This window comes from Alosa alosa, chromosome 8 (assembly GCF_017589495.1).
Source record: "Alosa alosa isolate M-15738 ecotype Scorff River chromosome 8, AALO_Geno_1.1, whole genome shotgun sequence".
Classification (NCBI taxonomy): Eukaryota; Metazoa; Chordata; class Actinopteri; order Clupeiformes; family Clupeidae; genus Alosa; species Alosa alosa.
Genome location: NC_063196.1, coordinates 9318844 through 9334810, shown reverse-complemented (window position 1 = coordinate 9334810; position 15967 = coordinate 9318844). Strand labels below are relative to the sequence as shown.

The following is a 15967-nucleotide window of genomic DNA, read 5'->3' as shown; positions in this document are numbered from 1 at the left end:
TGGTAAATCCTTAACTCATTGAATGCCAAGCTGTTTTCGGAAGCTTTGTCCTAGACCATTGTTGATGATTTTTGTACAGCCACAGCATATTTTGTGTTATAGCTATGAACACATACAATGGCTTGTTTAAAATTTGAGACTTTAAGCTCTCAGTGGGTGCAAACCGTGTATTTCTACACACCTTTGTTCCTGAGAAATCCCAAGCTAAACAGTGGCTAGTTTTCATCAAAATCGCTGTTTTTTTTCTAGAAATGGAGATATAACGTCTTTCATGAAATATGAAGTGTTGCCTGTAAACTTTCCGGGAAGTGATCAGCGAGACCTGGCGAGACTGCCACCTAGTGATAGACACACAAAAATGGCCTGGTTTTCAGCTGACGTGCATGCGTCACTGATTCGACCCAAAGCGGCAACCGAGTTATGATAAAATGTCCAGATAAAATGTCCAGATTGTGCGTTTTCATGAGTTTTCGATTGTCATATATTTAATTTCCATTCATCACAGAGTTCCCAAAATCACATAAAAGGTGTGTTAGAGTGTCTAGTTTCGTAAAAAAAGCTAAAAACGTAATATTACGTTTTTGGCACTCATTGAGTTAATAAGTGTTTCATTGGTCTTGATCTAAGGTTATTGATATATAGTATACAGTAGGTCAAAATAGAAATTTTATAGCCTTCTAAAGTGTTACCACAAATGTGACCTCTGGGCTTTATTGTGTTTTCATCCTCTGTGATTTCTAATGTATATAACTTCTGTGTACTGTCCTATGAGTGCTTTTGAAAATCATTAAATAAACTCAGCCAATCAATAAGTTATTCAATCAATCAATTAATCAATCAATCACTATTTACAGTGGGCTCAGAAGGAGCTCCAGGACCACGCGGCTCTGTACACTCGGGTGCTGAAGGCCAGCCGAGAGCTCGTCCCCAGGCTGGACGGGCAGGCCCAGACCCACGTGCAGGAGGACCTGGACGCCCTGAGGAAGTCTTGGGAGGACACGCAAAGACTTCTGGGAGTCAGGAAGGCTCTGGCGGAATCAGTCATACTGGTAAGTTCCTTCAAAAGTCATGGATAGTATTGCGCGCAAACTCAAAGCAGTGTTCACTGCTAGTGTTTAAAACGTGATGTTATGTTACTCAGTGCATCCCCTGGTTCTGTGCAAAGGTTTTATATTTCTCCTCACAGAGCTATAATTTTTTTCTTTCTATCATTATTTCCTATGCACTTCATATGGTAACAACAACTTGAGAAGAAAAGATTTTAGATTTGTATTTTGGTTTTTTGATAAGTAACAAATTTGAATGTGAATATGAAAGTACTCACAGTTTCTCATACTTTTGCACAGTACTGTATCGCAAATACATAGCTGGCCATGTGTGGTACATTCTTTGCGACATGGTGTAATAATAGTCAATCAACCCAATTATTTTTCTGTCTGAAAAAAATACTTTTTAGAGGAGCTTTCATCTAATGAAAGCTGTGTTGATGTGAAATCTGTTCTTCACAAGCTGTTGTTTCCATACAGTTGTCCAATAGATTAATGTACATTTTACTTTAGGATTAGAGTCACAGGGGCTGAGACTGGACATATATACTGTATGGATATTATGCATTTCAGTCAATGAAATGAATTTGACAAAATGCAGTTTTAACCTAAATATCAACGTTGAGGTGGCATGGATGCTAAAGACACTATTGAAATGTACCCAGGTCTTTTGATCCTCGAGCTGAGGTGCTCTTGCCCACAGTCATACACACATGCACAGAACACACAAACACATACAGACACACACATACAGACACACACACACACACACACACACACACACACACACACACACACACACACACACACACACACACACACACACACACACACAGAGTGACACATGAAAAAAGATGTCTGTGGATTTTTTTGCTTCATGTGATTAGTCACGACACCTTTTAGCCTCCATCTCCCCCACCCCCGACCCCACACACACACCCCGACCCTCAGTCGACCTTTTGTCTATGTACAGTAGGGGGACAAGGGAGGGAGTGAGGGTACCAGACGCCCTCTGACACACAGGCTAATGACACTCTCTCTCTCTCTCTCTCTCTCTCTTGTTCTCTCTTTCTCTCTCTTGCTTTCTTTCTCTCTATCTCTCTCATTCTCTCTCTCTCTCTCGCCATCTGACCTACTTCAGTCATCCCAGTGTGTACCAGTCCCCTCCACACACCACACCACACCACACCACACCACACCACACCACACCACTCCACTCCACTCCACACCACACCACTCTGCCTCTCTCCTCACTGCACTGCACTGCACTCCACTGCGCTGCAAATGGCAGACGGGCAGAGGATGAAAGATCAGCCGTAATCTTGCCATGATCCACATATGGGTCAGCTGGGCCAGCACTGACAAATAGCGGGTGGGGAGGGGGGGTATTAAGGACCACCACACCCCTGCTTTGGCATGTAATAAGATCCACATTGTCACGCAAGCCAAGACTGATGGTCTACTGTATATAAACATTGTATAGATGCTAATTTGTTATGGAATGTGATGTTCATACAGACCTACTGTATAGTCTATGAACACTTTCTGTTGCTATTAGTGGTGCTGAGAGTGGAACGGCACTGTCGGCACATCTGTGTGACTGAAAGGTTTCTGGGTGTCAGCTGGGTGTCAGTGAAGAGAATGTGATGGATCTGATGTTAAGTAAAGCTGCTGCCATCCATACGCTAAACTTTAGGATAAGAGGGGGTTACTAAGATGCCATCGCATGTCAAAATCCGGGGGGGGTGGTGGTATGTCTGTGTGTGTGTGTGTGTGTGGCAGGGGGTAGTGATGGCTTAGAGTAATCCCGTCTGCTGCGTTAACACCCAAGAGAACCCCCAAGAATAAGTGAACTTTGACCCCATTTCCTGACACAGGCTCTCTAAACATTAAAGAGCTTTTTCGACTGCTTCTACCCTGACAAACCTGAATGTCACCGTCAGCCTAACATGCAGCCATCAACCACGGACACACACCCTCATATCGGCCCCTCTGATTGGTCAACTGTTGGGGGCTGTTGGAGCCCTGTGAGGTGACATAACTGTGTGTGTGTGTATGTGTGTATGTATGGGGGGCTCACTCAGAGGCAGAGTGGGTTGCCCCGGTTCTGTTAAACCGTTGCCATGCCTGCACATGAAAGGCTGGCGCAGTGGGCCAAAGCAAACAGTTTATGTCAGCCCCAGTGAATGGGAAATCCCATAGCACAACAGCCAGATCACAACAGCGATACAGACAGCAGAGAAACAACGGCTGCGCTACCACCAAAATAGCGGCAGCTCTTCACTGTCTATCTGTCTGTCTGTCTAAACCAGCCATTCAATCAGCCCAGTCAATCATGGTACATCAAGAAGGTAGTTGTTCCTCGTCAATTTTAGATGTACAATAGAAGCCCTGAAGCATTACATGACAACAGGACATCCCCAACTGATATTATATCGTCAGCTTTTGTCAACAACACAGAAGATCAACACAGAGTTGATGTCATAACTTAACCTTTATCGGTGCTAATGGCGCCATTATAGGTGCTAGCGACATGGCTGATGGTGTTTGCTAAGTCTGTATTCTGCTAATCTTGCTAAATTTAGATCAGAAGCGGGTAATGTCTCTTTAAGGAGGATATCACACAGCAAGCATAAGGAGTATTGTATTCAAATAACCAATCACTGTTTTAAATCTAAAATAAACTCTTAAATAAAATACCTCTCGGAAGGTACATGTAAATGAAAGATTAGTAAATGAAAGATGCATCATCACTTCCCTGTGATCAGTAATGTTCTGTTATCATTTCCTTTGAGTGGGAATGATCATCAGTGCTCATCTCTCTCTCTCTCTCTCTCTCTCTCTCTCTCTCTCTCTCTCTCTCTCTCTCTCTGCTGTACAGACTTGGAAGCGCTGTGAGACAGGACTAGCCGATAGCACACACAAGCTGGAGGAGATCAAAGCCAGTCTGGAGCAGCCGCTGCCAGAGAATCTGGAGGAGTTGTGCAAAGAGGAGAACCTCTCCAAGGTGAATACACACATAGCCTGGTTTCTTTCTCTCTAAGGATGTATCTATTTCTGTGTGTGTGTGTGTGTGTGTGTGTGTGTGTGTGTGTGTGTGTGTGTGTGTGTGTGTGTGTGTGTGTGTGTTTGTATGTGTGTGTGTGTGTGTGTGTGTGTGTGTGTGTTTTCACACTCAAAGAGACGCTTTCCAAGATGAATACAGGATTTCTATCTGAGGATGTGTGTGTGTGTGTGTGTGTGTGTGTCTTTTCATGAGTGTGTGTGGGAGCTGAAGGTCTTTCGAGTTATTTGTCAAAAGCAGTGTTGTTACATCCTCTGCTGTTTTGAGCATGCACACAAAAACCCACTCCAAGACGAGAGAAAAGGAGCCAGATAAGGTCTCTTCTTCCAGCTCTCTGTGATGATAATGGGGAATGTCCACGGCCATTGAGAACGCCTCTGACTACTGAGCCTCACTTGAGTTGATAGAATCAGATCCTCTCAGTGGCTGAGTTAATCTACTGTGCTGATCAAAAAAGACTGTGATGGCAGGCGTTTCCAGGGCAGGAGTGTTTTGTGTGTGTGTGTGTGTGTGCGTGTGCGTGTGTGTGTGTGTGTGTGTGTGTGTATGTGTGTGTGTGTGTGTGTGTGTGTGTGTGTGTGTGTGTGAGAGTCTGTACGCGTGTGCTTTTGAGTGTGTGTGTGTGTGTGTGTGTGTGTGTGTGTGTGTGTGTGTGTGTGTGTGTGTGTCGGTGGGGAGGCTTAAAACAAAAGAGTTTAGTAGGCTTCTAGTGTCTAACAAAGCCCAAAGTCTTTTGCTGCTGTCACGGTGGAGAGCTCGCTACACCCCCGACTGTGCCATTATGAGTGGAGTTCCACCCCCTTCCCCCTCCACCCCTCTCCGCCCTGGACCCCAACTCCACACCCCTACACACACTTTACCCCCCACACACACACACACTTTAGCCCACTGCCCCCTCCTCCTCCACCTCTCCCTCCCCTCTATCCCCTTCTCTCTCTCTCTCTTTCTCTCCCTCCCTCCCTCCTCTCTCCACCCTCTTCCCCTCCCCCTGCTCAGGCCAGCAGGCCCTTAATCCACAGGGCCAGTGAATGAGAGAGCGAGCAAATGAGAGAGTGTGAGAGAGAGAGAGAGAGAGACACTCACCCTCACTCACACACACGCTCCAGACTCACACACGCTCACACACTCGCAGAGAGAGGGTGTATTAGGGACAGGCCAGTAAGAGAGGGACCTGCCTGCTTGCCTGAGTGAGTGAGTGCCTGATTTGACCTTACCGTCCAACTCCCTACCTGCCTGCCTTAATTTAGCTCACTAGCGTTAACAGAAAGGGATTCTCCACTGACTGCCCTTTCTCTCCACTGGCCGCTGCTGCTGCTGGTGCTGCTGGTGGTTGCTGTGGTCATGCAGGCGCATCAGGAGGCTCTGGAGGTGTGGGGCGGACGGCTGCGGGAGCTGGACACCATGAAGGCGGACGCCTCTCAGTACGTGCTGGCCAGCGACACGGCACTGCTCCAGGGACAGCTGGACCAACTGAATGGACACTGGGAGGAACTTTGCCTCAAGGTAAGAGATATGGAGACATTGAGAGAGAGAGAAAGAGAGAGAAAGGGAGGGAGGGGGGAGAGAGAGAGGGTACAGAAAGAGAGAGAGAACATAGAAAGAGAGGCGGAGAGAGAAAATGAGGGAAAAGAGGAGAGAGAAAGAAAGGAGTGTACATATATAGCAAAAGAGAGAATGAAAAAGAGTGAGAAGAGATGGAAGAGAGAGAGTGAAATGGATGGGCAAGTAGAGAGAGAGAGAGAGAGAGAGAGAGAGAGAGAGAGAGAGAGAGGGGAAGAGAGAGAGTGGGACTGATAGGTCAGCGTGGGGTAGAGAGAGAGAGAGAGAGAGAGCCCAAAAGCGAGGGAGGCATGAGGTGGTTGTCCAGGCAGCAGTGCAGACACACAAAAGCCTGCGGCCACTGCTGCTGCCGGGGGTCTGTAGCCCTGTCACTTAAGAAGGGGGGAAGGTGTCCCTCTCTCCCTCTCAGAGAATAGAATAGAAAAGAGAGGGAAATCCAGAGAGAGATTTTAATGGAGAAGCTTTTCAAAAGCAAAAGCTTAGGGAAAATTGACTTTTTAGCCGACTGTGTGTGTGTATGTGTGTTAATGTGTGTGTTAATGTGTGTGTAATTGTTTACATTACTTGGGAGTTTGTTGTATACCCCTCTGGGGTTTTGAGAGGATCAACATATGTTTGGAGACTATTGTCATTCCATGTGCTGTCACCAGGCCAACATATCTTTAGTGGAGTACTGGCACGTGTTTGGCTTCTGTGATCCTTTAAATCACTTTGTATGAATGCAGTCATTTAGTCACCATGGATTAAAACTCCTCTTGAATACACAGGGATGTTGTTTAGCGATGCTTTCATAACATCGCCTCACCAACTGGTTTAAATGACAGGTGCATTTCCCAAAGCCTCCTCATCTCACAGTTGGACAAGCCACCAGGGCTGCTTCTTCTGAGAGAGCCATTGAAGAACTACCACCATTAAATGATAGAGAGACTATCATTTCAAACACACTCTCTCTCTCTCTATTCATTTACACTGTGGTTGCCTTACTGTGCTTTTGGAGAAGCCCAGTCCTGAGTGACAGAGAGTGTCTGTGTTCTAACTGGATGGGAGGAATGCCTCTATGAATGGGCTCAGGGGAGAGGAGCACAATGCAAGTGACTAATTTAGCTCCGAAGCGCCGCGCTGAAACCCGGCCTTGGCCTACATCGCCTCTCTCCGACGCCAGGAATCTCACGTTAGGCAGAAACACAAAAAAGGCCTTGTTTAGTCAACGGACATCTCCTGGGGCTGTTAGTAGTACTGTAGCTGCTGCTGTAACTGCTGCCACAGCCTCTGCTGTGGTGCTGGTGGTGGTGATGGTGGTGGTGGTGGGTCTGTTGGTTGGTTGGTTGCAGTCTGTGATTGGAGGGCACTCATCCCTGTAGGCAAAGTGAAGCCTGAAGAGTTTGTGTTTATGTTTGAATGTAAAAAAAAAAAAAAGGAATGTGTGTGTGTGTGTGTGTGTGTATTTGGGAGGCTGTAGGCCAACAGGTTGCAGGTGGAGGCAGCCAGTGAGTGGAATGGGACAGCAGATGGCCAGCCCTCCACCGCCAGGGGCAGGGGGAGTCTGCTGAGGACAGGCCTATTGTGTGTGTGTGTGTGACGTTTGACAGGGAAGCGCCTGCCTGCCTCGCTTGCCCAGACCAGCACGGCCCACAATAGCCCTCACTCCCTCTAGTCTCAGGGGACAAGACAAATGCCATGTTAAACAGAGCAACTAGAGTGTTTATGAAAGAGCAATGAAAGATAATGTCCCACAAATAAATCACTTGCTTCTATAGGCTGCGTCAAATATATCAGGCCTAATTGCAGCGGTGTTGTCAGTAATTACGCAATATGATTTTTGCCATAGAGCATCTAGTTTGAATTATTGTCATCATAGAGTGTCCCTTGAGAGTCTTCAGTTTTGTTAAGAGCAGTTTATAGAACCATTTTTCTGATACATTAAGACCCACATTTTTTTTTTCTTAATTTTATCACTGACTTAATGCATTCGTTTCCCGAAAGAAGCTTTTTTTACTGAGAGACAAACCCATGAAATTTTGGAGGGAAATGAAAGACGGATAGAAAATGAAAGGCTGTTCTGGCTGCTTTTTTTCTTTCTTTCTTTCTTTTTTTTTGGGCCGTGCCATTGTGTCTAGTGCTGCTGTACCCAAAGGGACCCAAAGCTGTGAAATGAAACGGCGCTGTCAGGCTCGTTAGCGCACCCAAGTCTCATAGCATGTTGTGTGCTCTGGTAAAAGCACTCCTGATTTCAGAACACTTTTTGGACCTTTGAGGGTGGTTTCTCTGCTGTAAATGGTTTGGCTTTTTCCTTTTGGTGTTGTTTTTTTTTTCAGTTCTCCTTGAACTTTGACTCACCTTTGAATACTTATTTAGCTGACCCTATGACTCTCCATCATCTTAATGAGCGAGAGCTTTTAGAGATCGACCAATGAAGTCTTTTCTTATGCTAAATGAGTATTGGGGCACCTTTTTTCAGCGTGTAATGATTACAAATGATTAGCTTATCTGAAGCAGAAAGGGTTTAAATGAGTTGTTGATCTGATGTTCAGAACATGTCACTTTCATTTAACCTGCTAGTGAAGTATAAAGAAACTTGAACAAGACTACATAGTGTGTGTGTGTGTGTGTGTGTGTGTGTGTGTGTGTGTGTGTGTGTGTGTGTGTGTGTGCGTTTTCACGTGTGTGTGTTTATGTCTTTCTGTCTGTGTTCACCACAGTTTATGCAAAGCTTATGGTTAGGTTTATAGGGGGGTTGTCAAGTGTGTAGATGTATTTATCTGTGTGTGTGTCTCTGGGGATGATGTCCTTGTGTGTGTTTGCATGTACTGTATATGTGTGTGTATTTGCATGTGTATGCGTGTGTATGTCAGCTAAATGCATAATTAAGTATACACTTTTGTAGACTCTCACTTTCCATCTCACCCCCCCCCAATCTCCCAGGTGTCCTTGCGTAAGCAGGAGATTGCTGACCGGCTCCACGCCTGGGTTGTGTTCAACGACAAGAACAAGGAGCTGTGTGAGTGGCTGGTGCAGATGCAGAGCAAAGTGGCCCACAGCGGCGAGCACCTCAGCATCGAGGAGATGGTGGACAAACTCAAGAAGGTGAGTGGTCTGTGTGTGTGTGTGGGGGAGTAGCTGGTGAAACACTCCATGGAACACTGTATCATGTAGGGGGTGGGGTCAAGGAGGACCATATGGGGACTGCTCCACAGATGACAAGAGTGTATAGAAAGAGCATATAAACACTTTGTCCGTTTTTAATTAACGGTCTTATTAGTGTTCATGTTATGGTATGTATGGCCTACATATCATCCATTTGCTTTGCATTTACATTTGGTATGTAATTCATCTAGCTTGCAGCTTGGAACCTGCTTGCTACTTATTGTATAAATGTTCATCCCTGGGTATTTAGCTTAGGAGTTTGGGTTTACTGGATGCGTTGGGCCTCCACTGTCAGCATGAACTATACTGACTATTTGTTAAGGGAAAGAAAGCAGCAGAAAGTGAGAGTTTTGCTCAAAAAGAAAAAAGCTATCTGTAAAGGCTCATGGGGTTTGAACGGTTAGCCCAATTACAGAACTCTCATGGAGCCCCCCAGGACAAAGCCAGCCAGCAGACGGCGAGTTCAACCTGGCTAAACCTGGGCCATAATCCTGCTATAGGTTTCCCATTTCCTGTGTTTTTGTGTGGGACAAGTGGTCCAAGGAGGGTCTTGTTTATTGAAGGGATTGATGCAGTGAGGGACTCCATCAGCCCGATCAAAGTGTTTTAATAACTGTGGCATGATGAGATGCTATTTAATTACTTTAGCTCCTTTGTCCTTTGAGCTTGTCCTTTTGTTATCATGTAGTTTCTCATTTTAGGCTATTCCCAACTATAGTTGTCCAGCTCATTCATCAGTGAGATTATACAGTGAATACAGTGAAACCTGTTTATTTAAACCAAACACTCTAGAATGCTTTGCTATAAATTAACAGTGAAATGGTCTAAAATCAGTATTATTTTTCTTTCCGAACATGATTCAGCCAAAAGTAAAATATAGTTATTTCCTGTGTATTAGCCGCATTGTGTATAAACCGCTGGACAGTGTTTTATGCAAGTTAAAAAAAACGAAACCATATTAATACCATATTAACTGCACCCGTGTATTAACCTCATAGCTGAAGAAATTTTGCAAAATCAATGTATAAACTGCGGCTAATAGTTGAGAAATTACAGTAACAATAAAAAGTTAACACTTGTTATTGTTTTTACTACTAGTAACACCCTAATCCTATTTAAAATTATTCCACTGTGTCATGTCACTCTTATGTTGATACAGTCAAGTAAAGTGTAACCCAATAAAATGGTCTAAAATAAGTATCCGTTGTGGCTACACTTTACTTGACAGTATCTACATAAGAGTGACATGACACTGTCATGAACGTGTCATAAACTTTATAAACAAGTCATAAACGTTTATGGCATAATGCTTCTGTTATTAAATGTCATTCGGTTTTTGTCATGACAAGTTAGGGTTAGGGTTAGAGATAAGGTTAGGGTTAGGGTTAGGGCTCATGTGTCATGACAGTGTCATGTCACTCTTGTGTAGATACCGTCAAGTAAAGTGTTACTTTATTTTTCTTTTCGAACATGATTCAGCCAATCTCAATCAAGGCCTGAAGCTATCTGTTTGAAAATATGATATTTTATACATATGCCTAAGATCATGTTACTATGTGTTGTAGTTATCGTTCCTGTAGCCAGAGCAGTGCACTGTGGCTTTGTTTACCTATTACTCTCCAGCTGGACTGTAAAAAGACTCGTAAATGACCGTAGTGAAGCTTCGTTGATTTGTGTCTGGTCTTAGCAGGCCAAGTGTACGGTGTCCATAAAAGTGTTTAGAGCCCAAAAGAGGCTGAAACCTTAGTACGGCTTTTTGCTTATTCTCATGTAACTAAACTCTTAACGAGACGTGGAGGCTATAGTGTTATTTAGGACAGAATGGGTGGTGTGGGCCAAAAGTAACTGTTTGTTTACCCCTTTTGTCAAATGACAACAATGGGCTCCTGTATGGAGGCTGTTCTTTTCATCGGCTGCTGAGAGGGTTCTCTCCATGCAGGATGTTCATTAACACATCCATAGATCTGGCCCAGTTTGACAGTGGGGGCTTTAAAGGGAACTACTAATTACACGAATGAGGGAGAAAGGGAGAGAGAGAGAAAGAGAAATGAGGGCATTGTTCTGTTTAGGTGTTGTTGGGGGCAACGGTACTGTCCCATAGATCAAAGTGGAGTGTAGAGAGGCGTAATCAGACCGAAGCTGGACAGGTGATCTCCAGTTAAGCCCTGGCACTGAGAAAGCCTGAGGGGCTGGTAGGGGGTTGTGTTTCACTAGGGAGTTCAGCATCGGACTCTGTGAAGCATCTTCAAACACTGTCAATTGTTATTGGTGCTTTTAGCCAGATAATGGTTTCTCTCTTTTTCTCTCTCTCTCTCTCTCTGTCTGTCTGTCTTTCTCTTCCTGTCTCTCTCTCTCTCTACATCTCTCCCTCTCTTTCTCTCTCTCTCTCTCTCTCTCTCTCATATGAACGCTCCTTGAGAGCTGAGCTGTCACACACGGATGTACAAGTAGTATTTAAATAATACCCAATATTGTTTTAATAAAGGTCTGTTAAGTCTGTTTTTCTCTCTCTCCCTCTCTCTCTCTCTCTCTCTCTCTCTTTCATGAGCGTTCCTTGAGAGCTGTCACACACGGATGTAGATAAAGCCTTGGGAAGCTGCGTAAGCAGTCTTACAGTAATAACTTGGCATAGAAAGTTGATGGTGAGATTTTAACAGCTGTCGTGAGTGTCCTAAGCCACCCCCGAGGGAGTTAGTAGCCGGCCGCATGTCTTTATGTCATTTTTCTACCGTAGGGCTCGGGTCAGTAATTCCAAAGCCGCATGGCCCTTGTTATTGGTCATCCGTGGCTAACCATCTCCCTATCCCTCCTCTCCCCAATCCCCTCCATGTGTCTGTGTCCTGTCTGAAGGATTGCATGGAGGAGATCAACCTCTTCAGCGAGAACAAGAGCCATCTGAAGCAGCTCGGGGAGCAGCTCCTGTCCGCCAGCGATAAGACCAAAGAGGCCGAGGTCCACGGGGCAATCCGCGACGTCAACGCCCGGTGGCAAAGTCTCTTCGACCACATCGAGACCAGGTGAGTGCTTATCTGTGCTATCTATCTATCTATCTATCTATCTATCTATCTATCTATCTATCTGGCTCTTTATCTATCTCTCTATCGATCAGTCTCTTTCTAACTGTATATTTAAGTAACACTGCATAAAGCATGCTGTGGTTTTCTGAAATACATTGGAAAGAGTTAAGTTGTTGTTGAGGAAAAAAGTTCTGCAGCCTTTAGTTTTCTGTGCTTTGTTGTGTGCGTTCATTGTTTTCCATCTGCGGGTGATTTTGGTCATTTTGACACTCACCTGCCACCGTCCCCGACTTCCACTCCCACAAACCCACAAACACACTGGGACCTTGTTTTCCCTTTTCTCCTTCGCCAACTTTAATGAGCCTCTCGGTGAACTCTGTCCCTGCCTGTGGTGAAGGACGAGTAATCCTGTCCCAATTACCTCTAAGAGCAGCCTGCGCAGTGGCGACAGAGGCATCAGCATCGGCAGAGCACTAACGGGCCCCAAAAACAGACGCACTTAGCCGAGAGGGGCCAGCTAAAGAGGGCCCAGGTGCCTGCGCTCCCGTGCCCCTGTTGTGCATCTGCTCCCGGTCAGGGGTCCTCGTTTAGTTATTATCCCGCTGGGTGCTGAATTAGCACCCCGCTGCACACAAACTTAAGTGTTTTCATTTTTCCGTGGCAGGTTTGGAGAGAGAGAGAGAGATACATCTTGTAAGAACATTGGAGTTTGTTTAGTTAGTTTACCTTCAACAAACAAAGACAAGACAAAGACGAAAAGGGGATGTGAGGTGTTAGAACAATTCAAGACAACAGACAAACTAATCTGATACAGATTTAGCACATATATTTTATTGTACATTTATTGTGTACTGTGCTTGTCTATGCTCTGTATATTATATTGTGCTTTTCATAGCCACAATTGATGAACTTTTAGGTTGTCACAAAAAGCTACTATGATATGAAGAATTAGTGCAGTGTGTCCTAGGGCTATTGAGCAAACACACATATGTAATCCCATGAAATGGGTTGATTTTGGTGGTATATACAGCAAAGGACTGTTTTATGGAATAAACATCCAGTCACAAAGACACGTATAAATACTATACATGCTTCAGATTACTTCCATTATCAAAATAATCCAATTGTTTGTGAGTGTTTTAGTAAACATGGTGTCTGTCAGACGCTTTTGCCGGCTCCCCGCGCCGAGGTCACTCATCTGTCTGTCACACATCAGGTTATATAAGACCAGACGGCCTTACTGTACCTCACAGATGTCATAACTAGCACCAGACAAAGTGTGTTATGATTTTTCTTTATGGGGGTGAGGGGGTCGGGTGGGGTGGGGGGTATTATGTCTGGTTTAAGTTGGTGTTGGGTGTCAGTGTCCTGGTTCCTGTGTGACACTTCACTGCTGTTACTGTCACTGCTCCTGCTGCCGAAGCTAATGTTTGCTCGCTCGCGCTGTCGCTACCAAGATGAGCAAGCCCAAACCCAAACAGATGGCAGCAGTAGTGGAGGCAGAGGGGATCTACGTGAGGGCCTCGGTGGTTGTGGCGGCAGCGCAGTCCCTGGCTTTGCCATATGGCCCATCAGGCTGGGACAATGGATCCGGTAGCCCCCCCCTCTTCCACTCCAGCCATGGGCATGGGGGTTGGGGGGTGCAGGGAGTGGGTCGGGGTTGGCTGTCACCCTACATTGGTAATGATGACACGAAAAAGGAGGAGGAGGAAGAAGGTGCTTAGCGGGGGTGGAAGACTGTCCAAACGCTGACACGGAGCTCCCCACCCCTTCGGGCCTCCACACACACACACACACACACACACACACACACACACACACACACACACACACACACACACACACACAGAGAGACATACACACACACACACAGAGACATACACACACACACACACAGAGACATACAATACACACACACACACCACACACACACACACACACACACACACACACACACACACACACACACACACACACACACACACACACACACACACACACACACATACCCTGCATTTAGGAAGGAATGAATAAATGGCCAGCTGCTGTCGAGGGCTTAATCTAGGGGCCCCAATCTGATCTGATCTGATCGGATCTGGGGTGAGTTGGGTTGAGTCTTGCTGGGTTTTGGCTGGGGCTGCGCTAGGCTAGGCTATGCTATGCTAGGCTAATCCGGCACCCTCCATGCAAAACAATGCAGAGGAACACTGTATGTGTGTGTTTGTGTGTGTGTGTGTGTGAGTGTGTGTCACCTCCCGCAGGCCTAAGCCCTTAAAGCTTTAGTTTCTCAGCCTTCAACCTGACGGTTGTCTGGCTGGCCTGACCCTGATGGAGTCTCTCTAGGCAGCGCCGTGAACTTGTGAACTTCTGATTGGCATTATTTACTGCTCCTCCATTGCTGGGTATGGGACCTGTCGACTCATGACGAGAGAGAGAGAGAGAGAGAGAGAGAGAGAAAGACAGAGAGAGAGATACTAAGAGGTCGGGAGTTGTCCTGTTGACAGTCTTTGTAATAGAATCGCAAGGTCGGATTGAAGCCGCATCCTGTGAATTGTCAAGGGTGCCGTGTCCTGTATTGAGTTTCTCTGCACACATTAACCTTGAGTCAAAACTTTGTGTGCGTTTGACTTAAATGATAAGAATCAGCTCATCCCACCCCTCTCCCACTTTCCCCATCCCCACCTCCTTCTCTCTCTCTCTCTCTCTCTCTCTATCTTTTGACAAATAGCCACTACTCTGAGCCTGCTCCTCATTGTCCGGACAGCACCTCCAGGTCAGCAGATGTGTTAACAAAGAGAGTGTCCACATCTGAAGTTGAGAGCTCTGGATGCTCCTTTGTCTACACTCCGTGTAGCTATAGCAACTGCCCCCTTTGAGCTGGGGAGGCCGATGCGATTGTGATTGTGTTGCTGCCGTTGCCATGGAGACTTTTGAAGGCCAGGGAGACACCTTAGAGGAGTGGGGTGTGTGTGTTGGTGTTGGAGGGGACTGGGCTGGGTGGATTAAGGTGTGAGTAAGGGGGGCACCTGTATGCAAGGGTAGTGGTGCAGTTTATGTGGTCATGAAGTTATAGTCCATAGTAGGTCTTTGACCAAATTGGTTCGTTCCGAACAGAAACAGTATTTTAACGTATTCCTGGACCGGTTAGAACAAAAAAATAAAGTTACTGAACTGGTTAATAATGTTCCAAGTCAGCTGCGGGACATACAAATAAGTAGGCTGATCATTAGGACTTTAAAATGATATTGTTAGTCTACATACTTTTCCTTAAGTCTGTATCCTGTCATCAGACAATACAAAACCACAATGGTGTGTACATAGCTGGCATTGTGAATATTAAACTTATAAACAAATGCCCAAAACCTTGTCAGGGCCCAGAGGGAAATTAAAAAGATTCTGCCTAAGCTGGTGGCAAGCTTCTCTATTACATTTCTCCCGATGATTGAACGATCGGTAGTGAACCTCACCAAGTCATGTTGCACAGAAATCTTGTCAAAGAACTAAGAAAATTAACGGTATTTACCGGTTACCATTATTTTAGATAAACAATTCTGTTCAGGAAGATTTCGCTTTCGTTCCGTGAACCAGTTCAAAGCCTTGGTCCACGCTGTTGTGTGACTGTGAGCAGTCGTGAAGTGGCAGTAGTTCGTCCAGTGCGTCACTTCCTGCAAAGTCACTTACTGCCTGTGGTAACTTTGGTGTTGTGTTGTAGCTCAGCGTTATTTTACAGGGCTACAGTACCTCCACACTGGGAGGAAGACTTCTGGAGCACTTTGAATCTCTGCTGCATAGTGAGAGACCCTGAACTGTCAGACATGAGTTTCACTGGGATGTTGGACGCTGTGTTGGATAATGCTACAGTCATGTGACCCTGTTGACAATAACAAAACAGCAGCACAACAGATGTTATGGTGTGTGTGTGTGTGTGTGTGTGTGTGTGTGTGCGTGCGTGTGTGTGTGTGGCAACATGGCATCCTTGCTGAGAGCTCCATCAAACTACCCCAACACAGCCTGCATAGCTGTCATAACTACTGTCGCTATGCAAACAGATGCAAGATGCTTTAGAAAACTATTCTGATAATGTGTGTGTTTTGTGTGTGTGTGTGTGTGTGTGTATGTGTGTGTGTGTGTATCAG

General features: G+C 45.5%; 1 protein-coding gene across 1 annotated transcript in view; it reads left to right on the top strand.

Moving 5' to 3' along the window:
* Positions 1 to 15967, top strand: part of LOC125298980 (nesprin-2) — a gene marked incomplete in the record, with an annotated part of 111453 nt that overhangs the window by 73263 nt on the left and 22223 nt on the right. The window contains 5 exon segments of the mRNA XM_048249985.1: positions 855 to 1049; positions 3928 to 4053; positions 5458 to 5613; positions 8593 to 8754; positions 11665 to 11831. Coding sequence (XP_048105942.1) covers positions 855 to 1049; positions 3928 to 4053; positions 5458 to 5613; positions 8593 to 8754; positions 11665 to 11831 — 806 coding nt within the window.